This window comes from Lithobates pipiens, unplaced genomic scaffold (genome assembly GCF_037356315.1).
Source record: "Lithobates pipiens isolate NorthernLeopardFrog02 unplaced genomic scaffold, aLitPip1_a1.2 Scaffold_19, whole genome shotgun sequence".
NCBI lineage: Eukaryota > Metazoa > Chordata > Amphibia > Anura > Ranidae > Lithobates > Lithobates pipiens.
The window spans coordinates 26,775,568-26,797,145 of record NW_027507764.1 but is presented as its reverse complement, the minus strand read 5'-3'; the positions used below and the strand labels follow the sequence as shown (position 1 = coordinate 26,797,145).

The 21,578-nt window shown below is 49.6% G+C and overlaps 1 protein-coding gene across 8 annotated transcripts in view; it reads left to right on the top strand.

Moving 5' to 3' along the window:
• The window catches only part of LOC143995852 (NACHT, LRR and PYD domains-containing protein 10-like), a 176,077-nt gene that overhangs the window by 52,043 nt on the left and 102,456 nt on the right, over positions 1-21,578 (top strand). For 5 of the 8 annotated variants that reach the window (XM_077490573.1, XM_077490574.1, XM_077490575.1 and 2 more), the window contains exons 5-6: positions 16,972-17,133; positions 20,579-20,740. The exons of 1 other annotated variant lie outside the window; for it this stretch is intronic. In XM_077490573.1, coding sequence (XP_077346699.1) covers positions 16,972-17,133; positions 20,579-20,740 — 324 coding nt within the window. The remainder of the gene's footprint in view (positions 1-16,971; positions 17,134-20,578; positions 20,741-21,578) is intronic. 2 more of the 8 variants (XM_077490578.1, XM_077490577.1) reach the window with 1 other exon arrangement.

Genomic DNA, 21,578 nt, shown 5'->3' with positions numbered 1-21,578 from the left:
CTAGCGAAGGAAAATGACCTAGGAAGCCTACGGGCCCTTTGGTCCATTTTTTTGATACAGCTTTGATGTTTTTTGAGCAAGATAGAAGATCCTGGGATCTTCTATCAACTGCCGGCTGGGTGACAGACTGGTTAAGTTATCCTTTTAGTCTCCCCAGTCCGGCCATTGAGCTTGTGCAGGCCGCAGCTAAGGCTCGGCAGGCCACGACATACCGAAGCTCCAGAGGTGGTCGGTGAGCTTCATTGCTCCGGGGTATACATATGACCGGGCTACTGATGTCTGGATCACAGTATACCGGGCCATCAGCTACCCTGTAACTGCGCAGGAGTAGGTCTGTGATGGAATGTCTCCCAGCTCTTCAGGACTGTTAAGTACGCCTCTCGCTGTCTTGGCGGGGTGAGCAGCTGGGCCTTCCCTGGGAGGTCGATTCGGGGGCCACCTCACCTCCTTCTCTTCTCTCCCAAGTCCCTATCTCCCCTCCTTCCCCCCCCTCTGGGGGGGTGGCTGCATGTGCTGCGGGAGGTGTGTGCGGGGTTCGCTGGGTCTCTCACCTATAGGGGGCTGTGCGTGGCTAGCGTTGGTCCTGATCCCAGTCTGGGGGGTCCCAAAAAGGTGTCTGTGGAGGTGTTCTGGCTGATGGCAGGCAGCAATGTTCTGTGATTTTTTTTTCCTGTCACCGCATGGCGCTGTCTGGCGGCCATCTTGACTGTGGGAAAAGCAGGTTCCCCTTGTGAGCCTCAGCAACCATCTTCTGTAGGATTTTCCTATTAGTTGCGTTGGCGGCCATTTTTTTGAAGCCTGAGCGCTCTTTTAAGCGCAGTTCTCTTGTGGCAGCTTTACATGTGCTCTTACATGCTGTTTCAGTGTCCACTGTGTGTGTACAGGACGCTGGATGGCTCTTCCCTGAACGCCGGTGCAAGCTCTGCAGAACGTTTCACCACTATTCTATACAGCTGCTGCCCACACGGTTTCTTCACTCTGCAACTGGGTAACCTCCTAGGGACTACAGGCACGGCTAGTAACATCCACAGAACGCCCCAGGGTGGTGAGGCGCTAAGTACCCCTACCCCCCCCCCCCTTGCGACAGCAGCAGGAGGGTGGGACCTTCACTGTCCTAAGTCCCCTTGCAGGCGGCAGACAGGCTAGGGTCAGCATGGCTTCAGAAACTGGTGTTTCTTCCCCTGAAATACAGGCTATTGCAACCGGGTCACCTGCGGATAGCACTGTGCCCATGGACACCCTGACGGCGGTCCTTAACTATTTTGTTGCTAAAATATAGCCGGTGCTTGGAAGGAAAGGTGCGCATAAAAGGCCCCTACCCCCCGTCCTCTGGGGAGAGCTCTGATGCAGACTCGGGCCCTGCTGCAGTTGGTGACCCCTGCAATGACCTATCAGACGAGGCTGACCAGGACCGTTCGGACAGTGAGGATGATTCCCCGTCCAGGTCCGGGCACAACAAAGCGCTTGTTGGAGCACTTATCACAGCTGTGCATGATACTCTGAAGATACAGGAGCCAGCGGATCCCTCTGCTGATGTATCAGTCTCTTTTGGGTCCCGCAAGCCAGCACGTTCACCTGAGGGTTTCCCATATTTGGCTTATTTTGACAAGTTCATCTACAGGGAATGGGGTCGACCACAAAGGACCTTTTCGGTCCCCAAAAACATGGTGGTGCGTTACCCCTTTGAGGAAAGCCTTCTCAAAAAATGGTCAGCTCCTCCAGTCGTGGACCCCCCATTATCCAGGTTAAATAAAGTGACCACGATCCCGGTAGAGGGGACTCCTGCATTCAAGGATCCCAAGGACAGGAAGCCAGAGGCAGTGGCTTGTTCCTTGTTTACGGTTGTGGAGTTGGCCGTGCGACCAGTACTGGCATCCGCACTGGTGTCGCAGACACTGACTGAGTGGGCAAAACTTTTGCACCGCGAATTGGGAGAGCAAAACACCTCCCCTGTCTGTGTGGAACTAGCAGACCAACTAGTGCATGGCCTTAAGTGCGTTTGTGATGTGGCCCTGGATACTCTCCCTCTGTTATCCAGAGCTTCAGTGTCAGCTGTGGTGCTGAGGCACCTGATTTGGCTTAAATGCTGGTCTGCTGACCAGGCATCCAAAAAAGCCCTGATGGATCTTCCCTTCCTTAGCGACTGTCTCTTTGGAGCTTCGTTGGCTGACATTATTAAAAATGCCACGGGTGGTAAGAGTACACTACTAGGCCAGGAAGGCTAAGGAGCCACACCACATGCAAAGGCCCTCCTTTTCCGGTCACAAGCGTCTTTTTCGTCCTCCTGGTGCTTCGACAAAACGTTCCCAGCCCGACAGGACGTCCTAGAGGCGATTCAGTTCGCATTGTGCGCTATACAAGTATTTCATTCATTCATTCATTCACGGACCATCAAAAGCGTCCCTGGAACCACAAGTCTAACAAGCCTGCAGACGCCAGTCTCTCAGCCTGGGATGGAGTGATGGGATTCAGTCGGCTCAGGGCCTTTGGTCGATGGAAGAATCCAAGTTGCCGATCAATCTGCTCGAATTGAGAGCGATCAGGCTGTGTCTCCACACATGGTCGACGTATCTTCAAGGCCTTCCGACCAGGATACAGTCAGACAACGCCACGGCTGTGGCGTACATAAATCACCAAGGGGGAACAAGAAGCTCGACCGCTGCTCGGGAGGTCGCTCACATACTTCAGTGGGCAGAGTGACACGTTCCGGCCCTGTCAGCCATTTACATCCCGGGGGTGGAAAATTGGCAGGCGGACTATCTGAGTCGTCAGATGCTGGACCCAGGAGAATGGGCGTTGCATCCGGAGATATTCAAGCTGCTGTGCCTCAAATGGGGCACATCTGATGTGGATCTATTGGCCTCCAGTCTCAATCGGAAAGTGCCGAGATTCGTGTCCAGGACGAGATCCATGGGCAGACACGTCAGACGCGCTGGTGGCTCCGTGGTATCAATACCAGCTGATCTATGCCTTTACTCCACTAAAACTGTTGCCACGTCTGCTTCGCAGAGTGGAAGCAGAGGGGATTCCAGTAATCCTGGTTGCCCCAGATTGGCCTCAGCGGTCCTGGTACGCATACATGGTGCATCTGGTGGCAGACGCTCCCTGGCGACTGCCGCTGCGAGAGGACCTCCTATCTCAAGGCCAATCTTTCACCATGCTTTACCATCACTGGCTTTAAATTGCATGGCTATTGAGAGCCAGGTGCTGAGGAACCGGGGTCTGTCCGACTCGGTGATTCCAACTATGCTGAGGGCGCGGAAATCTTCTTCATGGAAGATATATCATCGTACCTGGAAGGCCTACATCTCCATGTGTGAGGAGAAAGGGTGGCATCCGCGCTCCTTTTCTATATCCAGGATCCTGCAAGGAGTAGACCAGAAATTGGCGTTGAGCACCATTAAAGAGGAAGTAAAGGCAAAAAAAAAAAAAAACACACACACACACACACACACACCCTGTAAGGCAAAGGCATAATGAGCTAGTATGCATAGCATACTAGCTCATTATGAATAACTTACCTTAAAACTAAGCCCCGAAGTGGTCCTCCGTCTTCATGTCCGCCGCTGACATGGATCCCAGAGTGACTTCCGGGTCTCCCTGCTCCAGCGCTGTGATTCGCCGGAGCAGCGATGACTTCACTCCCGCACATGCGCACGGGAGCCGACACTCTGCGGCCTGCCCAGTGCACCTGCGCACCGCTGTCAGCGCTGGCCGTCTTCGGGTAAATATCTCCTAAACCGTATAGGTTTAGGAGATATTTCTTGAACCTACAGGTAAGCCTTAATCTAGGCTTACCTGTAGGTCAAATTTGGTTGTAAGGGTTTACAACCACTTTAAGGGGCAAATTTCAGCCCTGGCTGTCCTTTTTCAGCGACCCCTGGCGTCTCACTCATTAGTGAGTACCTTTGTTCAGGGGATACGACACGTAGTCCCTCCGGTGCGTCCACCGATACCCCCATGGGATTTGAACCTGGTGTTGTCAGCGCTTCAGAAGCCGCTGTTTGAGAAAATCAGGGAGATTCCCCTGTTGACCCTTTCACAGAAGGTGGTCTTTCTAGTGGCCATCACATTTTTCGGAATTGGCGGCCTTGTCATGCAAGCCGCCTTATCTGGTCATCCACAGGGATAAGGTGGTGTTGCGTCCGCAACCGTCCTTTCTACCGAAGGTGGTTTCGGCTTTTCATATCAATTTGGACATTGTATTACCATCGTTGTGTCCTAAGCCGAAGCACCCCAAAGAGGTGGCCCTTCACGCTCTCGATGTGGTTAGGGCTCTGAAGGTGTACTTGTCTGCCACGGCTCCCTTGCGGAAGTCAGACTCACTGTTTGTTTCAGTGGCTGGTCCAAAAAAGGGTATGGCGGTCTTGTCTTGCCACCATTTCCAGGTGGATCAGACAGATTGTAGTCCAAGCCTATGCCTTGAAGGGGCAGGTGCCCCTCTTTCCAGTCATGGCCCACTCTACAAGAGCAATCGGAACGTCTTGGGCCTTCCGACATCAAGCGTCTGTCGCTCAGGTGGGTAAGGCGGTGACCTAGTCGTCTGTCCATGCGTTTACCAAGTTATACAAGGTAGACGTCAGTGCATCGGCCGATGCCTGTTTTGGCTGCAAAGTTTTGCAGGCGGCCGTGTAGTTACAATTGAGATTTTTTCCTGGTTTTTCGATAAAAATGCAGTACTGTTTGTTAATGCTCTGTTGCATTACCTCCGCAAAAAGGTTGTGGTGTTGGGGATCTCTCCTGTTGAGAATGCCCGGGTTATATGGCAGTGTGTTTTTTCCGTACACTGCTATTTTTTTGTGGGTTTAGTTTCACTAGTTCCCACTTGCCATGGTGGATGAAGTTTTAATGCTGTTTTTTTCCCACCCCTTGTTTGGCACTGCTTGGTAGTGATGGACGAACTTCCGACGGGACGTTTCGCGAACGCGGCCGATAGTTCGCGAACCGGAACGTTCGCGGCGGGCCCCATTGACTTCAATGGGAGGCGAACTTCGCAAACCTACAGGTCAAATTTGCAGCCACAAAATAATTAATAGCTGTGCAAACATAGTCCCACCACATGGCCAATGACATAACACATGCATGAGGTGAATCTGGGATCGACAACTACAAGCATTCTTTTTTTATATGGGAAATTGTTGTGACAATTCAGGACTGTAGAGCGCATGAAGGCAATGGAGGAGAGGGAAGGTCAGGGTAGGCAAAGAAGAGGGTGCAGGAGATGATCACCAGCAGCGTGACATACAGCAATGACACCTGCACCGTGGTAGAGTCATCTGACAACAGCACCGTGATAGAGTGATCTGACAACAGCACCGTGATAGAGAGCACTGACATCAGCAGCGTGACATAAAGCACTAACACCAGCACCGTGATATACAGCACTGACAGCAGCACCGTGATAGAGAGCACTGACATCAGCAGCGTGACATAAAGCACTAACACCAGCACCGTGATATACAGCACTGACAGCAGCACCGTGATAGAGAGTACTGACATCAGCACCGTGATATACATCACTGACACCTGCACCGTAAGCAGCCCCAGGAGGAAGTCAGCATAGCACAGGGATGGTGGGAGCCCCTCATAATGAGCATAGCACAGGAATGGTGGGAGCCCCTCATAATGAGCATAGCACAGGGATGGTGGGAGCCCCTCATAATGAGAATAGCACAGGGATGGTGTGAGCCCCTCATAATAAGCAGCCCCAGGAGGATGTCAGCATAGCACAGGGATGGTGGGAGCCCCTCATAATAAGCAGCCCCAGGAGGATGTCAGCACAGCACAGGGATGGTGAGAGCCCCTCATAATAAGCAGCCCCAGGAGGAAGTCAGCACAGCACAGGGATGGTGGGAGCCCCTCATAATAAGCAGCCCCAGGAGGAAGTCAGCACAGCACAGGGATGGTGGGAGCCCCTCATAATAAGCAGCCCCAGGAGGAAGTCAGCACAGCACAGGGATGGTGGGAGCCCCTCATAATGAGCATAGCACAGGGATGGTGGGAGCCCCTCATAATATGCACAGCAGAGGTACAGCCCCAGGAGGATGTCAGCACAGCACAGGGATGGTGGCAGCCCCTCATAATAAGCAGCCCCAGTAGAAATATGACACCGCTCAACCTCTTCAAAGAGGAGGGTATGGGCATATAGTACGGTGTGCTTTTTTTGGACAAGTGAGCCAAATGAAGAAAGAAGGTCTCTGTGCTCGATTTAAAAAAATTGTTTATAGACATATACATGGTCTACTGGTCACATGTGTTGAATTCCTCCGAGATCCATGCCTCATTCATTTTTAGAAATGTGAGGTAGTTAACACTGTCGTGAGCTAGGCGAGTACGCTTATCGGTCACGATCCCCCCTGCTGCGCTGAACGTCCTTTCAGACAGGACATTGGATGAGGGGCAAGCCAAAAGATCGAATGCAAATTGGGCAAGCTCTGGCCAGAGGTCAAGCCTGCCCACCCAGCAGAATGCAGCATTTCTCGAAGCAAGGCCTGGAAGTGCTCCATTCTGCCAGCCCTCTGTGACGGTGGTAACATTTCCGCCATTTTGTGTTTGTACCGGGGGTCTAAGTACGTTGCCACCCAGTACTGGTCCTTGACCCTTATGCTTTTTATACGGGGGTCCCTATTAAAACACTGGAGCATGAAGGCCCCCATTTGCACTAAAGTGGAAGCGGTGTGGTGGCCTGGCTCCTGCTCATCATCCAGGATAATGTCGTCCTCTTCATTCTCCTCTCCCCATCCACGCACAACAGGGATCCCAGAAAGGTTTAAAGCATGCTCTTCTTGCTCCTCCTCATCTGCCCCGGCACCATCCTCCTCTGACTCCTCTTCAGACTCCTGTTGTTGACTTGTCTCAAATAGAGTAGCCCCTCCGGGAATTCATCCAGCATTGCGACTTCCTCATCTTCCCGCTCCTGCTCCTCCACAGCTTGATCAATGACACGACGCAATGCACGCTCCATAAAGAAGGCATAAGGTACCATGTCACTGATAGCGCCATGGCTGCGACTGACCAGTTTGGTGATCTCCTCAAATGGGAGCAGAAGTCTGCATGCGTCACGCATGAGCAGCCACTGGCGCGGTGAAAAAAACCCCAGCTCCCCAGAACCTGTTCTGCCGCAGAGTTCATACAGGTAGACGTTAACTGCACGTTTCAGCTGGAGCAGCCTATCAAGCATATAGAAGGTTGAGTTTCATCGCGTCGGGCGATCGCAAATAAGACGTCTGAGCGGCAGATTGTGTCACCGCTGAATGTCAGCAAGGCGAGCCATGGCCGTGTAAGATCTTCTGAAATGGGCCGAGATTTTCCTTGCCTGCCGCAAGATGTTCTTGACCCCAGGGTATTTGACAAGGAATCGCTGCACGATCAAGTTTAAGACGTGTGCCATGCATGGCATGTGCGTGATTTTGCCCTGTTTCAATGCGCTAAGCAGATTGGCACCGTTGTCACACACCACTTTACCAACTGTCAAATTGAGCGGTGTTAGCCACTGATCTGCCTGTGAACGCAAAGCTGAAAGGAGTGACGGGCCAGTGTGGCTCTTGGCTTCCAGGAACAACAGACGCAGCACGGCATGGCAACGTCTCACCTGGCATGTCGAATAGGTTCTGGGGAGCTTGGGCGGCGCAGCGGAAGAGACACTAGCAGCGGAAAAGGAGGAGTCAGCCGAGGAGGAGAGGGAGGAGGATGGAGTAGGAGGAGGAGGAGGAGAAGGGCCAGGCCTGCATGCAATCCTTGGCAGCAAAACCAAATCTACACGGGTATCAAAATCAAATAGGTGGTGCTGCGCTACCTTAAGAATAGTAAATTAATCTAAAGTGCCTAGTGCTTACTATTAATTAAATACCAAATTACATATAACTAAACAATAGTTTAAACCAGCTATCGTGACCAAAAATAAAACAATAAGTGCATACAGTGTCAAGTGCTGAAATAAAACATACAATATATAAGCGATATTAAAGTGTCCAGTGCTTCATAGGTTCAAAGTCGCATAGACCAGTGAAAATATATAGTGCAAACAAACTCTTTCCACAGTAAAAATTAGCACAATAGAATAAAAAAACTGTATCAATAATGACACACATGTGAATCACACAGTGCAATTAAAACACATGAGTAAAGTAAAATAGCAGAGTCTCTATAAAAAAAATAATAAAGTGACGCGTGATTCATAAGGTGTTTCTCCGGGTACAGGATGCCAGGAAAACCAGTGTGTACAAACTCTTGTGCCTCTTCAGTGTTCCACACAAATCAAGTGAAGTGGCCCCTTACCTTACTGCTGTAAGGTAACCAGCAGACAAAGAAACCTCAAACAATCCAGGCGGTATGTCCCTACTCCCAGTACATAAATCCTGTCCCCACGTCATTTGTTAGAATAACAGGGTCTCGTAGGGAAAAGGAAAGGTAGGCTCCAATGGTTTTTAATCCACCAACTGCAATCAACAGGTGGCCTGGAAGGTGGAGTGGAGGACAATTGTGAGGAGAGAGGAGAAAGAGAAGTAGAAGACGAGGCTGGACGGTGAGAGCCTGCAGTGTGACTTTGTGTGTTCCGTTGCTCCCACTGGGCTCGGTGATGGCTGCTCATGTGCCTTCTTAAGGCGGTCGTCCCTAGGTGAGTGTTGGGCTTACCGCGACTAATGCGTTGACTGCAAAGATTGCAGATGGCAACGCTATGGTCAGCAGCGGACACGTTAAAAAAAGCCCACACTGAGGAGCCATGTGCCGGTGTCCTAGGGGCGCCAAATGCGACCGTACATGGTCGATGACTCGCTCCTGATACATTTGCAGTCTGCTTTGTCCCTCCTGTGCAATGTAAGTTATTCCTGCTTCTCCTCCCTATCTGCTGGTCCATATCTCCCTCTGAACTCCCCTCCTCTTCCTCTCTTGTGGGCACCCACGTGACATCACTAGACACGTCATCATCGACGTCACCTTCCCCACTGCTATAAGTAGAGATCTCGGAGTAGGCAGCAACACCGGGGACCAGCCTCCTCCTTGGGCTGATCTGGGTACTGTCGTCAGACTGCTGAGTAGCGGTTGTTGCTACCTCCTCTTCCTGATCCAATACCAAGAGTGGCTGCGCATCAGAAATGTCTTGATATGGATCGGAAAATAATTCCTGTGACTCAAGCGGAAGGTATGTGGTGGTGGTGGTGGTGTTGTTGGTGGTAGTGTCTTTGGGGGTGCACATAGCAGAGAGTGAAGAAGAGGGTGCAGATCGAGAGGATGAGGAGGGTGCAGAAGAGTAAGGCTGAGTGAGCCACTCAACCAAGTCTGGTGCATCCTTTAAAGTAATTGAACGCACCTTCTGCAACTTCCCACTTTGGCTCAAGCCTGTTGCTCCTGCCCTACCCCTACCACCCCTGCGGAAGGGCCTGCCTCTTCCTCTGCCTGTCATTTTTTAAATGACCCTGTGACAAAACTCTCAGTCCCTATACCGATGAAGGACTGCTGCAGTATAGGGCAGCGGTCAGCAGTAGTGCACCTCAACCCTATGTATTGTGGACCTATACCAGTCCTTATAGAATAGCAGACTGTACCTCACTCAACCCTATGTACTGTAGAACCCTAGACAGACCAAGTTACCAGTCCTTATAAGGACCTTTGTGGACCAAGTAGGTTGTGAGTGATTAGCAAACTGTATGTCAGTCCCTATACCGATGAAGGACTGCTGCAGTACAGGGCAGCGGTCAGCAGTAGTGCACCTCAACCCTATGTATTGTGGACCTATACCAGTCCTTATAGAATGGCAGACTGTACCTCACTCTACCCTATGTACTGTAGTACCCTATACCTTACCAGTCCTTATAAGGACCTTTGTGGAACAAGTAGGTTGTGACTGATTAGCAAGACTGTACGTCAGTCCCTATACCGATGAAGGACTGCTGCAGTATAGGGTAGCGGTCAGCAGTAGTGCACCTCAACCCTATGTATTGTGGACCTATACCAGTCCTTATAGAATGGCAGACTGTACCTCACTCAACCCTATGTACTGTAGAACCCTAGACAGACCAAGTTACCAGTCCTTATAAGGACCTTTGTGGAACAAGTAGGTTGTGAGTGATTAGCAGACTGTACGTCAGTCTCTATACCAATGAAGGACTGCTGCAGTATAGGGCAGCGGTCAGCAGTAGTGCACCTCAACCCTATGTATTGTGGACCTATACCAGTCCTTATAGAATAGGAGATTGTACCTCACTCAACCCTACGTACTATAGCACCCTACACCAGATTATTACCAGTCCTTATAAAGGACCTTTGTGGAACAAGTAGGTTGTGAATGATTAGCAGACTACAGCAGAAGGGCAGCAGTCAAGTATAATATTCTTTCTATATTTGGAAGAAAGAATATTATACGTGTACAAGCCTATTACCATACCACTGATACCAGTCCTGAAAAGAAACTTTGTGGACCTAATATAGTAACAGCTACTGATTAAACTGACCCTCACTGCCTCACACACTGCTTCCTGCCTGTCCCTATATAAACTGACAAAACAGAGGCAACTGGAATAGCACTTTTGTGGACCTGATAGTAACAGCTAATGACTAATTTGACTGTCCCTACAGCAGACACACCGTCCTGTCCCTTTCTCTAAACTGACAAAAGACACTCAGGCTGCTGCAACAATCAGTAGCACAGCAAACCTATATACACCTAACACCTATACCAGTCCTGAAAAGAACTTTTGTGTACCAAATAGCTAGCAATTTGGGTCACTGCAATCTCTCCCTGCTCCACACAGCAACCTCTCCCTATAGTGACAGAAGAAAGAATGTAAAATGGCCGCCGGATCGGGTGTATTTATAAGTTAGGGGGAATGTCCAAGTGTCCATGTGCTGTAATGTCTCAATTGGCTGTCCTGTAACCCATGATGGATGTGTCATCATAGGTCAAAGTTCTTTTACACAGTAAAAACACGGAAGTCCGCTGGGCGAACAGCGGCAATAGTCCGCTGATCGGGCGAATCGCGAACAGGTTCGGCCATCACTACTGCTTGGGGACATCCCATTTAGTTACAGAGTGGAGCTGTGTCGGTCGCTGAATATAAGAGAAAATAGGATTTTTGTACTCACCGTAAAATTCTTTTATCTATAATTCACCGACCGACACAGCACCCGCCCCTCCTTTTTTCTACGTTGTACTGCTTGTTGACGTACAGAGTTCTGCCTGGGAGCAGGGAGGGTTGTTAGCACAGGGTCCGCCCCTGGGGCGGGACTAACGTTCTGTGTATTGTGTTACAATTTTTGCCTAGCTCTCCTAATGGCAGGCTAACAAACCCATTTAGATACAGAGAGGAGCTGTGTCGGTCGGTGAATTACAGAGAAAAGGATTTTACGGTGAGTGCAAAAATCCTATTTTTTGTACTTACCATAAAAACCTTTTCTCTGTAGTTCACCGACTGACAGCACCCTCCCCTCCTATTTTTTTTTTTTACGTTATACTGCTTGTTGACATACTGAGGCTGCAGTATGCAGGCTGGGGAGTCGTTACTGAAGGGACCGCCCCTTCAGTAACCACGGAACGAGAATGTTCTGGTTTTGTTGTACATGTTAACAAGTTCTGCTTAGTACTCTCCTGAAGGTGGCCTAACAACCCAATGGTCTAAGTAAAGGAGCTGTATCAGTCAGTGAACTACAATGCGATCATGTGTGGGCTCTATCAGACTTTTTCCGTCAGAAATTCCAACCACCTGCCACCATTTGCAGGTTGTCACTTGCCACCATTTGCAGGTTGTTGCTTTCCACGTCACCTGCCACCATTTGCAGATTGTCACTTGCCACCATTTGCAATCTGCAAATGGTGGCAGGTGACGTGGAAAGCAACAACCTGCAAATGGTGGCAAGTGACCTGGAAAATGATGGCAGGTGACATGGCAATTTGCAAATGGTGGCAGGTGACGTGGCAAGTAACAATCTGCAAATGGTGGAAAGTGACGACCTGCAAATGGTGGCAAGTGACGTGGAAAATGACAACCTGCAAATAGTGACAAGTGATAATTTGCAAATGGTGGCAGGTGATGTGGCAATCTGAAAATGGTGGCAGGGGATGTGACAAGTGATAATCCACATCTAGTGGCAGGTGACGGTGGCAAGTTAAAAAGCTGCCTCTGAAAGGCAACGGTGACAAGTGGCATGCTGTATCTGGTGGCAGGAGATGTGGCAAATTACACACTCAGGGCTCCTACTGATTCTGCATTATGCTGAGTTGAACCACTTCAATATATATTGGAATATAACAATAGAAACAATGCACTTTGATCACCCTGACACCATATCAACCATGGTGCCAGGATGATTGAAACACCAACACCAGCCTTTGCCCACAAAAAAATTGCTTACCACCAGCCCCCCCCCCCCCCCCCCCGGTCTGCAAAAAAGTTGGTGACCGCTGCTATGGGCTCTAGCCCCAGATCTTTTGCCGCCCTAGCAACGACCCTGATTATATACATTTGTATGCCCGCCCAAGCGTATGACTATCTTTACTTCGCTGTTATGGGCTCTAGCCCCAGAACTTTTGTAGACTCAGCAATGTCCTGCTTAAAGGTATTGCAATGTTGTCTGAACCCCGGGAGTCAGGTGGGCTGGAAGGTTCACAGGATCATAGTGATGCAGATGAGAAGGTAAATCCAAGCAGTCCCTTGGGGGGCCGTGCTACACCTACATATGGAGGAGGTAGTGTATGAGTATTTCTGGCGGCTCTGAGAAGCTGATCTTTGATGTGATAAAAATGAACATGTGCCAGAATATCTCTAGGGACTGTATCTGAGTGGTGTGTCGGCTTCAGAATTCTGTGTGCTTGGTCAAAGAGGAGATCTCTAGGGCAGTGGTGCTCAACTTCAATCCTCAAGGTGCTTCAACAGGTCATGTTTTCAGGCTTTCCATTATTTTTCCCAGGTGATTTGATCAGTTTCACTGCCTTAATAATTACTACAGCCATTTCATCTGAGGGAAATCCTGAAAACATGACGTGTTGAGGCACCTTGCGCCATGGTGCTACTGGTGTGAGCCCACAGGTGAGCAGGTGACACAGGATCCCCCAGGGCATGGAATCTAAGGGCCAGTGATATTCTGCCAGGGCCCCCCTCAAGGGAGTTTGGCGTTAGCGGTGTGCTGACCCCAGGTCACGACCCCAAGGTTCACCCTGCTCACAAGGAGACCACCCAAAGACACGGTGCAGACATGGATGGATGGAACAAAAGGAGATCCAGATACTGAGCCAAGGTCAGGGGGGGCAGCAGACAAATGTAATCAGGAGATCTAGCCAAATCGTACAGAGATCAGTCCACGAGACGTTATGTTAGGAAAGATTGCATGGAAGGGGCTCAGGTACAAGTGTTGCTCAAGAAACCAGAAATTGGGCTGAGTGGAATTTAAATAGGGAGACACGTAGGAGGCTGGACAGGAAGTAGCAGGAAGGAAGGTATATTAACCATCAGGTGAATCCGGCGACCCCCATAGCTGCTAAGTCAGTGCAGCAAGAGTAGAGCATGAGCTTGTGGAATCACAAGTGCCAGCAGACCTACAGCAGCTAAAGGTAAAACACGTATGCAACCAGTAAAGCCGCGTACACACGGAGCGGTATGTCCGACGTACTTAGTCTGGCGGACTTCCCGCCAGACTGTCCATCGGACTTTCCGAACGGGCTACTTGCCCACACACGGCACTTTTTGAGCGGACTAATACGGCGTACTAAGTCCGCCGTACTATCCGCCCTACTTTTGAAATGAACGGACGCGCCCACACACGCAGAGGAAAGTCCGCTCATTTTGAGCGCGTCTCCAGGTACGCGGGGCCCGCGAAGGAGACGTCGCTGGCCCCGCCGCCTGGTATGGACTTAAAGGGGGACCCCAACGCCAAAAAAAATCGGCGTGGGGCCCCCCCAAGTCCACAACAGACCCTTGTCCGAGCACGCTACCCGGCCGGCCAGGAAAGGGGGCGCGAGCGAGCGCCCCCCCCCCTCCTGAGCCGTACCAGGCCGCGTGCCCTCAACATGGGGGGTGCCTTGGGGGAAGGGGGGCCTCGCGGCCCCCCACCCCAAAGCACCTTGTCCCCATGTTGATGAGGACAAGGGCCTCTTCCCGACAACCCTGGCCGTTGGTTGTCGGGGTCTGCGGGCGGGGGGCTTATCGGAATCCGGGAGCCCCCTTTAATAAGGGGGGCCCCCGGATACCGCCCCCCCCACCCTATGTGAATGAGTATGGGGTACAATGTACCCCTACCCATTCACCTGTAAAATAAAAGTACAAAAACAACACAACACACAAGATAAAATAATTTATTGCACAGCTCCGGGGGTGAAGAAGAAGAAGAACGGAAGGCGGCGGCGGCGACAGAAGACCGGGCCACCGCCTGTAAAAGAGCTATAAGAAGGCGCGGTGGCCCGGCAGAAGAACCGAAGAGGGGGACCCCCGAAGAAGTTGGAAGAAGAGGCTGGCGGCGAGGAAGAAAGCCGGACTCCTCCGCTAGTAAAAGAGCTACAAGAAGATAGCGGAGGAGTCCGGCGAGAAGACCCCTGAAGACGGAAGACCCCCGGAGCTGTGCAATAAAGTATTTTATCTCGTGTGTTGTGTTTTTTTGTACTTTTATTTTACAGGTGAATGGGTAGGGGTACATTGTACCCCATACTCATTCACATAGGGTGGGGGGCCGGTATCCGGGGGCCCCCTTATTAAAGGGGGCTCCCGGATTCCGATAAGCCCCCCGCCCGCAGACCCCGACAACCAACGGCCAGGGTTTTCGGGAAGAGGCCCTTGTCCTCATCAACATGGGGACAAGGTGATTTGGGGTGGGGGGGCCGCTCGCCCCCTCTTTCCTGGCCGGCCGGGTAGCGTGCTCGGACAAGGGTCTGTTGTGGACTTGGGGGGGACCCCCACGCCGATTTTTTTCAGCGTTGGGGTTCCCCTTTAAGTCCATACCAGGCGGCGGGGCCAGCGACGTCTCCTTCACGGGCCCCGCCTACCTGGAGACACGCTTGAAATGAGCGGACTTTTCTCCGGGCGGGAAAAGTCCGCTCATTTCAAAAGTACGGCGGACTGGCACACACACGGCCGGATTGTCCGCCGAAATGCGAGTCCGGCGGGAAGATTGGAGTGCAACACGGCATTCTAAGTCCGCCGTACTTTTGGGTCAAAAAATTATGCCGGAGGCTACACACGGGGGGATTGTCTGGCGGACTTGAGTTTGCCAGACTTTTCCAGCCGCTTGTTTGATCGTGTGTACGCGGCATAAGACACAGGATAGCTCTGCAGCTGATCTGGAGTTGAGAAACACGGCTCTAGGGGAGAGGCCAGGCAGTAGTTAGAGACATGGCTGTTTCAGATAAGACTTTGACCATGTCAGAGATTTGGGTTTCTATATGTTCTGGGCGTTTCTCCAGGCATTTCAGCCTGGTAGATAAGTGGTTGACAGAAGAGTGCCACTCTCTATGCAGCCCTGCCTGAAAAGATAGTAACATGGCTTTTAATGCTGACTCAGTGGGGAGGTGGTGGAAGCTAGTGGGTCAGCATAGCCTACTTCCCGATCTGAGTCTTGTGTTTAAAAAAAAAAGCATAGGGCTGTTTTTTAGCATGGGGAATTTTGTTGGGTAAGGATGCTGAAGAGACTGCAGCTCTCTTACCCCTTTCACCTCTCACCACCGATTGCTGTTGTTGAAGGAACATCCATCCTGGGAAGATTTTTTATTTTTTTTCATTTTTAGAGGGATACAGAATTTAGCTGCACTTAGAAGGTGACAAAGAATGGATATGGTGTATATTTTGGAAAGGAAGCGGTGTCACAAAAAATAAAGCTGGATCACCCAGATAGATAAAATTTATGAGTTTATAGGAAATTTTCCTCAGACGCAGTTATAGCAGTGAAAGTGAACCAATCACCAATCACCTCTTCCAGGTCCCCTGCCCACATCAGATCGCAGCTCCATTCGAGTGATCACCATAGGGGGCTGCAGGGGGAAAACTAGAGAAACACGGCTGAGTACAGCAAACTTGTCACCAGCAGGTTAGAGTATGTAAACCCAACATTTCATATTCCTGATATGTGCCTGCTCTACCATGTACTTGTATGAAAAAAGTATTCTGTTCTCTTTGTATTTCTTCTTTTGTGTGAAATCCAAGTCCCTCTGCTTTCCTATTAAATACTGACCACACTAAGCATAATACAGTGTGGCCAGTTTTCTAGCTGTGCTTGGAACTCAGCCTGCTCTCCTCCAATGATCAGACTTGTGCCCCCCCCCCCCCCCCCCCACACACACACACACACACAGCTTTTTACTGGGAAGACCAGTGTGCTGCTGCTTCTCCTCTACCAAAAGCTCTTATGCAGCTGAGAAGAGGGAATGTGATCAGTGGTGTATTTACAATATATTTTCATTTCTTTTTATCAACTGAATGGGTCATTTTACAAGTGATTGTAAAGGATTTTTTTTTTTTAATGACAAGCATGTAATACTTACCTTCTCTGCACCATGGAATTGTATAAAGTGGCCCCAAACCTCCTCTTCTCAGAATCCCCGACACTCCTGGTGATGTTCCTCTTCTGCAAGTGACCCCAATGCAAGCTTCATCCTATGGGGGTCTTCATGCAGGCTCAATCATGAGCCATGCTGCCTGCGTCCTTAGACACACACAGCACCCCTCCCCCCACATCCTTGTCACAGAATTTGACTAACCGCATAAGTCAATGACTCCTGACACCTTAGCAAAGCCTGTGAGAGCAGGGGGAGGGGAGAACAGCTACAGATGGGCACCGCACTGGGTCAAGTGAGGGTATAATTATCAAGTGAGTATAAGGGGAGGGGTGATACAAATACTTAAAAAAAAAAAAATAATTCCCCTAAAGCAGGAAATGTATTTAGATAAGAACATTTAGGCTTTAGAACCATTTTCATTTAATGTGGGGGATGGGAAGGTCACATAATTTTTTTTTTAAACCATTTCTATTAACTTTTTTTTACTTCATTTATAGTTTGGCACACAATAACTTGCACGGTTCCGGCACTGACCTGGCATCTGGGATCAGGAATAACCAGACTCTGAAGACACTTGACCTGTCTCATAACAATCTGGAGGGTCCTGACATCAGTGAGTTGATGGAAGTTCTGCCAACAAGCCAGATAGAGAACTTAGAGTGAGTATAATAGGAATGATAGAAACAATATTCTGAGACCTCTTTACAACCACAACATAGAATGTCATAAAAAATAAAAAAACATGATATTGTGTGAATTCAGCTTCATTTTAGATGTCAGCCAGTGCTGAGATTTTCCAGGACTCTTACATTCATAAAATATGTAGCGGATGATATTTTGGACAAAGTGTCATACAGGTGTAAATGTAGTTTTTGCCTCAGAACAGTAGTGGGGTTCTGAGGGTTAATTACATAGGTTGGCCTTGACATCAGTCTGGCTGGGCTGTGTTAGAAGTTCTGTCTGGTCATGTGAGCAGTGAGATGCACATGACAGGCCAGAATCCAGCCTGGTTGGATGTTTGGGTATCATCCTTCTCTGAACCAATCAGTGGTGTGCCGGGCCTCGATGAGGAGTCTGGGAAGGGGTACTTAAGATGTTGGGGGGTCACATGTTTAGGGAGAGGAGTTTGGGAGGCCCGTGTGGTCTGTTCTGGTTCCAGGACCGGGGTAGCCCAGTGAGGGGCCCCGGTCACGGGGTGTTCGACATCCCGCAACATGTTCCTGTTAGATGCCCCCAATAGACCCGCCGTGTCTGGGGTAGGGATCCGTCTGTTCCCGAGTCTCAGAACCGGCTGGTCCGAGGTGCAGTAACTGAGGGAGGATTCAAGGTGTCCGGGTGTGCTCTCGGCTTGGAGGGACACCACAGCTCATGGAAGTGACCGGGGAGGACTCTTCAGAGGAGGGCCGACAAGTGGCATCCTGAGAAGTGCCTGGCTACTGAGTTGGGAAGGACATTGATGAATCAACACTTTTCCAGTACTATTAAGGAGACAGAGAACGTTCCAGGTACTGAGGAAAAAGGTTCCTGTTCACTCCTGGTTACAACTTGTACACGTTCATAGGATTGTTTCAAGTTTTGAATCAACGTGCTGACTGCCATGATCTCTGGCTAGAGATCTGTTCAGCCTTGAAGTACCCAGCTGCGAGTGGCTACTCTCTGGGTGGAATTAGAGACTTTGTTATATCTGCAGTTCAAGGTGCCTGAGTTCTTCACCCGTGCCCTCTGTTCCCATGAGAGACGGTTATTGGATGTTATCACTGCAAAATAAAACCTTTCAAAAGGACTTTATTGGTGTCAGCGTTCAAGTTGTTGGGTATCAACCCTGGGAACCCCTAGACGTGGAAGAACAAGCCAAGCAGAGGTAACCGGTAAGCCCAATAAGTCAAGGCCGCCCTACAAAGGGTTATGGCCGCTACAAATATAAACACAATAAATGTAGAATGTAATCAGACGTTTATGTTTAAGCTTTAAAAAACAATCCAATGAAGGTCCAACCCGTAAAAGTTTTTATTATACTTCTGTTATTTCCCCAAAAAGTGGTCACAGCCGCCCTTGGAACCGGGGCACCACCCAAGAGAAGCAGGCCACATTACCTGGTGTCTGGCCAAAGCAAAGCTTGTAAGCAAAGGGTTCCACAAAGTGAGCTGCTGTCACATATGGGGCACTGCTCTGAAAATAGCCTGGAAGGGTGGGCAGCCCAAATAAATTACAGGACTGCCTGGCATATCTGCCCCCTGGCACAGTCTGCCCCTCATTCCTGGAGCTCCAATTGGGCCTCTCCCAGCCTGAGCCCCATAGCAGCTGCTGATGGCAGTTCTGCCAATGGCTGGATGTGAGGAGCATTAACAGGTTCTGTTTACAACCTTTTGTTGGGTTAAATACCAGAAATGATGTGGAAATGTTTACAGTATTCTATTTATTATGCTGGAAAAATATCACAAAGAAAAAAATAGTCCATTCATCATCTTCTCTTTTTTCCTCAGACAGCTACAGCAGTGAAAGGGTCAATCCTAGCTATGATTTGATTGGTAACCATTTGGAGTGGTCACCAATCAACTCTTCCAGGTCCCCTGCCCACATCAGATCGCAGCTCCCTTCAAGTGATCACTAAAGGGAGCTGCAGGGGCAAAACTAGAGAAACACGGCTGAGTACAGCAAACTTGCCACCAGCCAGTTAGAGTATGTAAACCCAACATTTCATATTCCTGATATGTGCCTGCTCTACCATGTACTTGTATGAAAAAAGTATTCTGTTCTCTTTTGCCCCGTACACACGAGAGGGATTAAGTCTGACAGACCTCCAAAGGAGTTCCGCCGGAGTTCCGACAGAGTTCTGGCGGACTTTTCGACCGAACGGACTTGACCACACACCATCACACCAAACTCCGACGGAGTCGAACGTGATGACGTACGACTGGATTCGACGTAGGAAGTTCCTAGACAGTAGCCAATAGCTGCCCTAGCGTCGGTTTTAGTCCGTCGGAGTAGCACACACACGAGCGGATTTTTCGAAGGGGACCGGGTCCGGCGGAGTTCCGTCGGGAAAATTTAAAGCATGCTTCATTTCTAAAGTCCGTCAGACTTTAGCTTTGCTAAAGTCCGTTGCAGCCCACACACGATCGGATAGTCTGACGGACTCAGCCCGTCGGACTTTGGATGTCGAAATGTCCGCTCGTGTGTACGGGGCATTAGTATTTCTTCCTTTGTGTGAAATACCAGTCCCTCTGCTCTCCTATTAAATACTGACCACACTAAACATGATAATAAAGTGTGGTCAGTTTTCTAGCTTTGCTTGGAACTCTGCCTGCCCTCCTCCAATGAATGGACTTGTGCAAACACCCATCCCCCCCACACACACTCACAGCTTTTTACTGGGAAGACCAGTGTGCTGCGGCTTCTCCTCTCCCAAAAGCTCTTATGCAGCTGAGTACAGAGGGAATGTGATCACTTGTAAAAGGGGGGGGGGTGTATTTACAATATAGTTTTATTTTTACATCTATTCACAAATGTTTTGCCTTTTCATTTCTTTTTATAAACTGAATGGGTCGTTTTACAAGTGATTGTGAAGTTTTTTTTTAAAATGACAAGCATGTAATACTTACCTGCTCTGCCCAATGGAATTGTATAAAGTGGCCCCAAACCTCCTCCTCTCAGAATCCCCGACACTCCTGGTGACGTTCCTCTTCTGCAAGTGACCCCAATGCAAGCTGCATCCTATGGGGGTCCTCATGCAGGCTCGATTATGAGCCACGCTGCCTGCGTCCTTAGACATACACAGCACCCCTCCCCCCACATCCTTGTCACAGAATTTGACTAACAGCATAAGTCAATGACTCCTGACACCTCAGCAAAGCCTGTGAGAGCAGGGGGAGGGGAGAACAGCTACAGATGGGCACCGCACTGGGCCAAGTGAAGGTATAATTATCAAGTGAGTATAAGGGGAGGGTGATACAAATACTTAATACATTACCTGCTTTAGGGGAAAAAATGTATTAAGATAAGAACATTTAGGCTTTAGAACCACTTTCATTTAATGTGGGGGATGGGAAGGTCACATAATTTTTTTTTTTTAAACCATTTCTATTAACATTCTTTACTTTATAGTTTGGCACACAATAACTTGCACGGTTCCTGCACTGGCCTGGCATCTGGGATCAGGAATAACCAGACTCTGAAGACACTTGACCTGTCTGATAACAATCTGGAGGCTCCTGACATCAGTGAGTTGATGGAAGTTCTGCCAACAAGCCAGATAGAGAACTTATTGTGAGTATAATAGGAATGATGGAAACAATATTCTGAGACCTCTTTACAACCACAACATAGAATGTCATTAAAAAATAAAAAAAAATGATATTGTGTGAATTCAGCTTCATTTTAGATGTCAGCCAGTGCTGAGATTTTCCAGGACTCTTACATTCATAAAATATGTAGCGGATGATATTTTGGACAAAGTGTCATACAGGTGTAAATGTAGTTTTTGCCTCAGAACAGTAGTGGGGTTCTGAGGGTTAATTACATAGGTTGGCCTTGACATCAGTCTGGCTGGGCTGTGTTAGAAGTTCTGTCTGGTCATGTGAGCAGTGAGATGCACATGACAGGCCAGAACCAGGCCTGGTTGGATGTTTTGGGTATCAGCTTTCTCGGAACCAATCAGTGGTGTGCCGGGCCTCGATGAGGAGTCTGGGGAGGGGTACTTAAGATGTTGGGGTCACATGTTTAGGGAGAGGAGTTTGTGAGACCCGTGTGGTCTGTTCTGGTTCCAGGACCGGGGTAGCCCAGTGAGGGGCCCTGGTCACGGGGTATTTGACATCCCACAACATGTTCCTGTCAGATGCCCCCAATAGACCCGCCTGGTCTGGGGTAGGGATCCGGCTGGTCCGAGGCGCAGTAACTGAGGGAGGATTCAAGGTGTCCGGGTGTGCTCTTGGTTTGGAGGGGCACCACAGCTCATGGAAGTGATCGGGGGAGGACTCTTCGGAGGAGGGCCGGCAAGTGGCATCCTGGGAAGTGCCTGGTTACTGAGTTGGGAAGGACATTGATGAATCAACACTTTTCCAGTACTATTAAGGAGACAGAGAACGTTCCAGGTACTGAGGAAAAA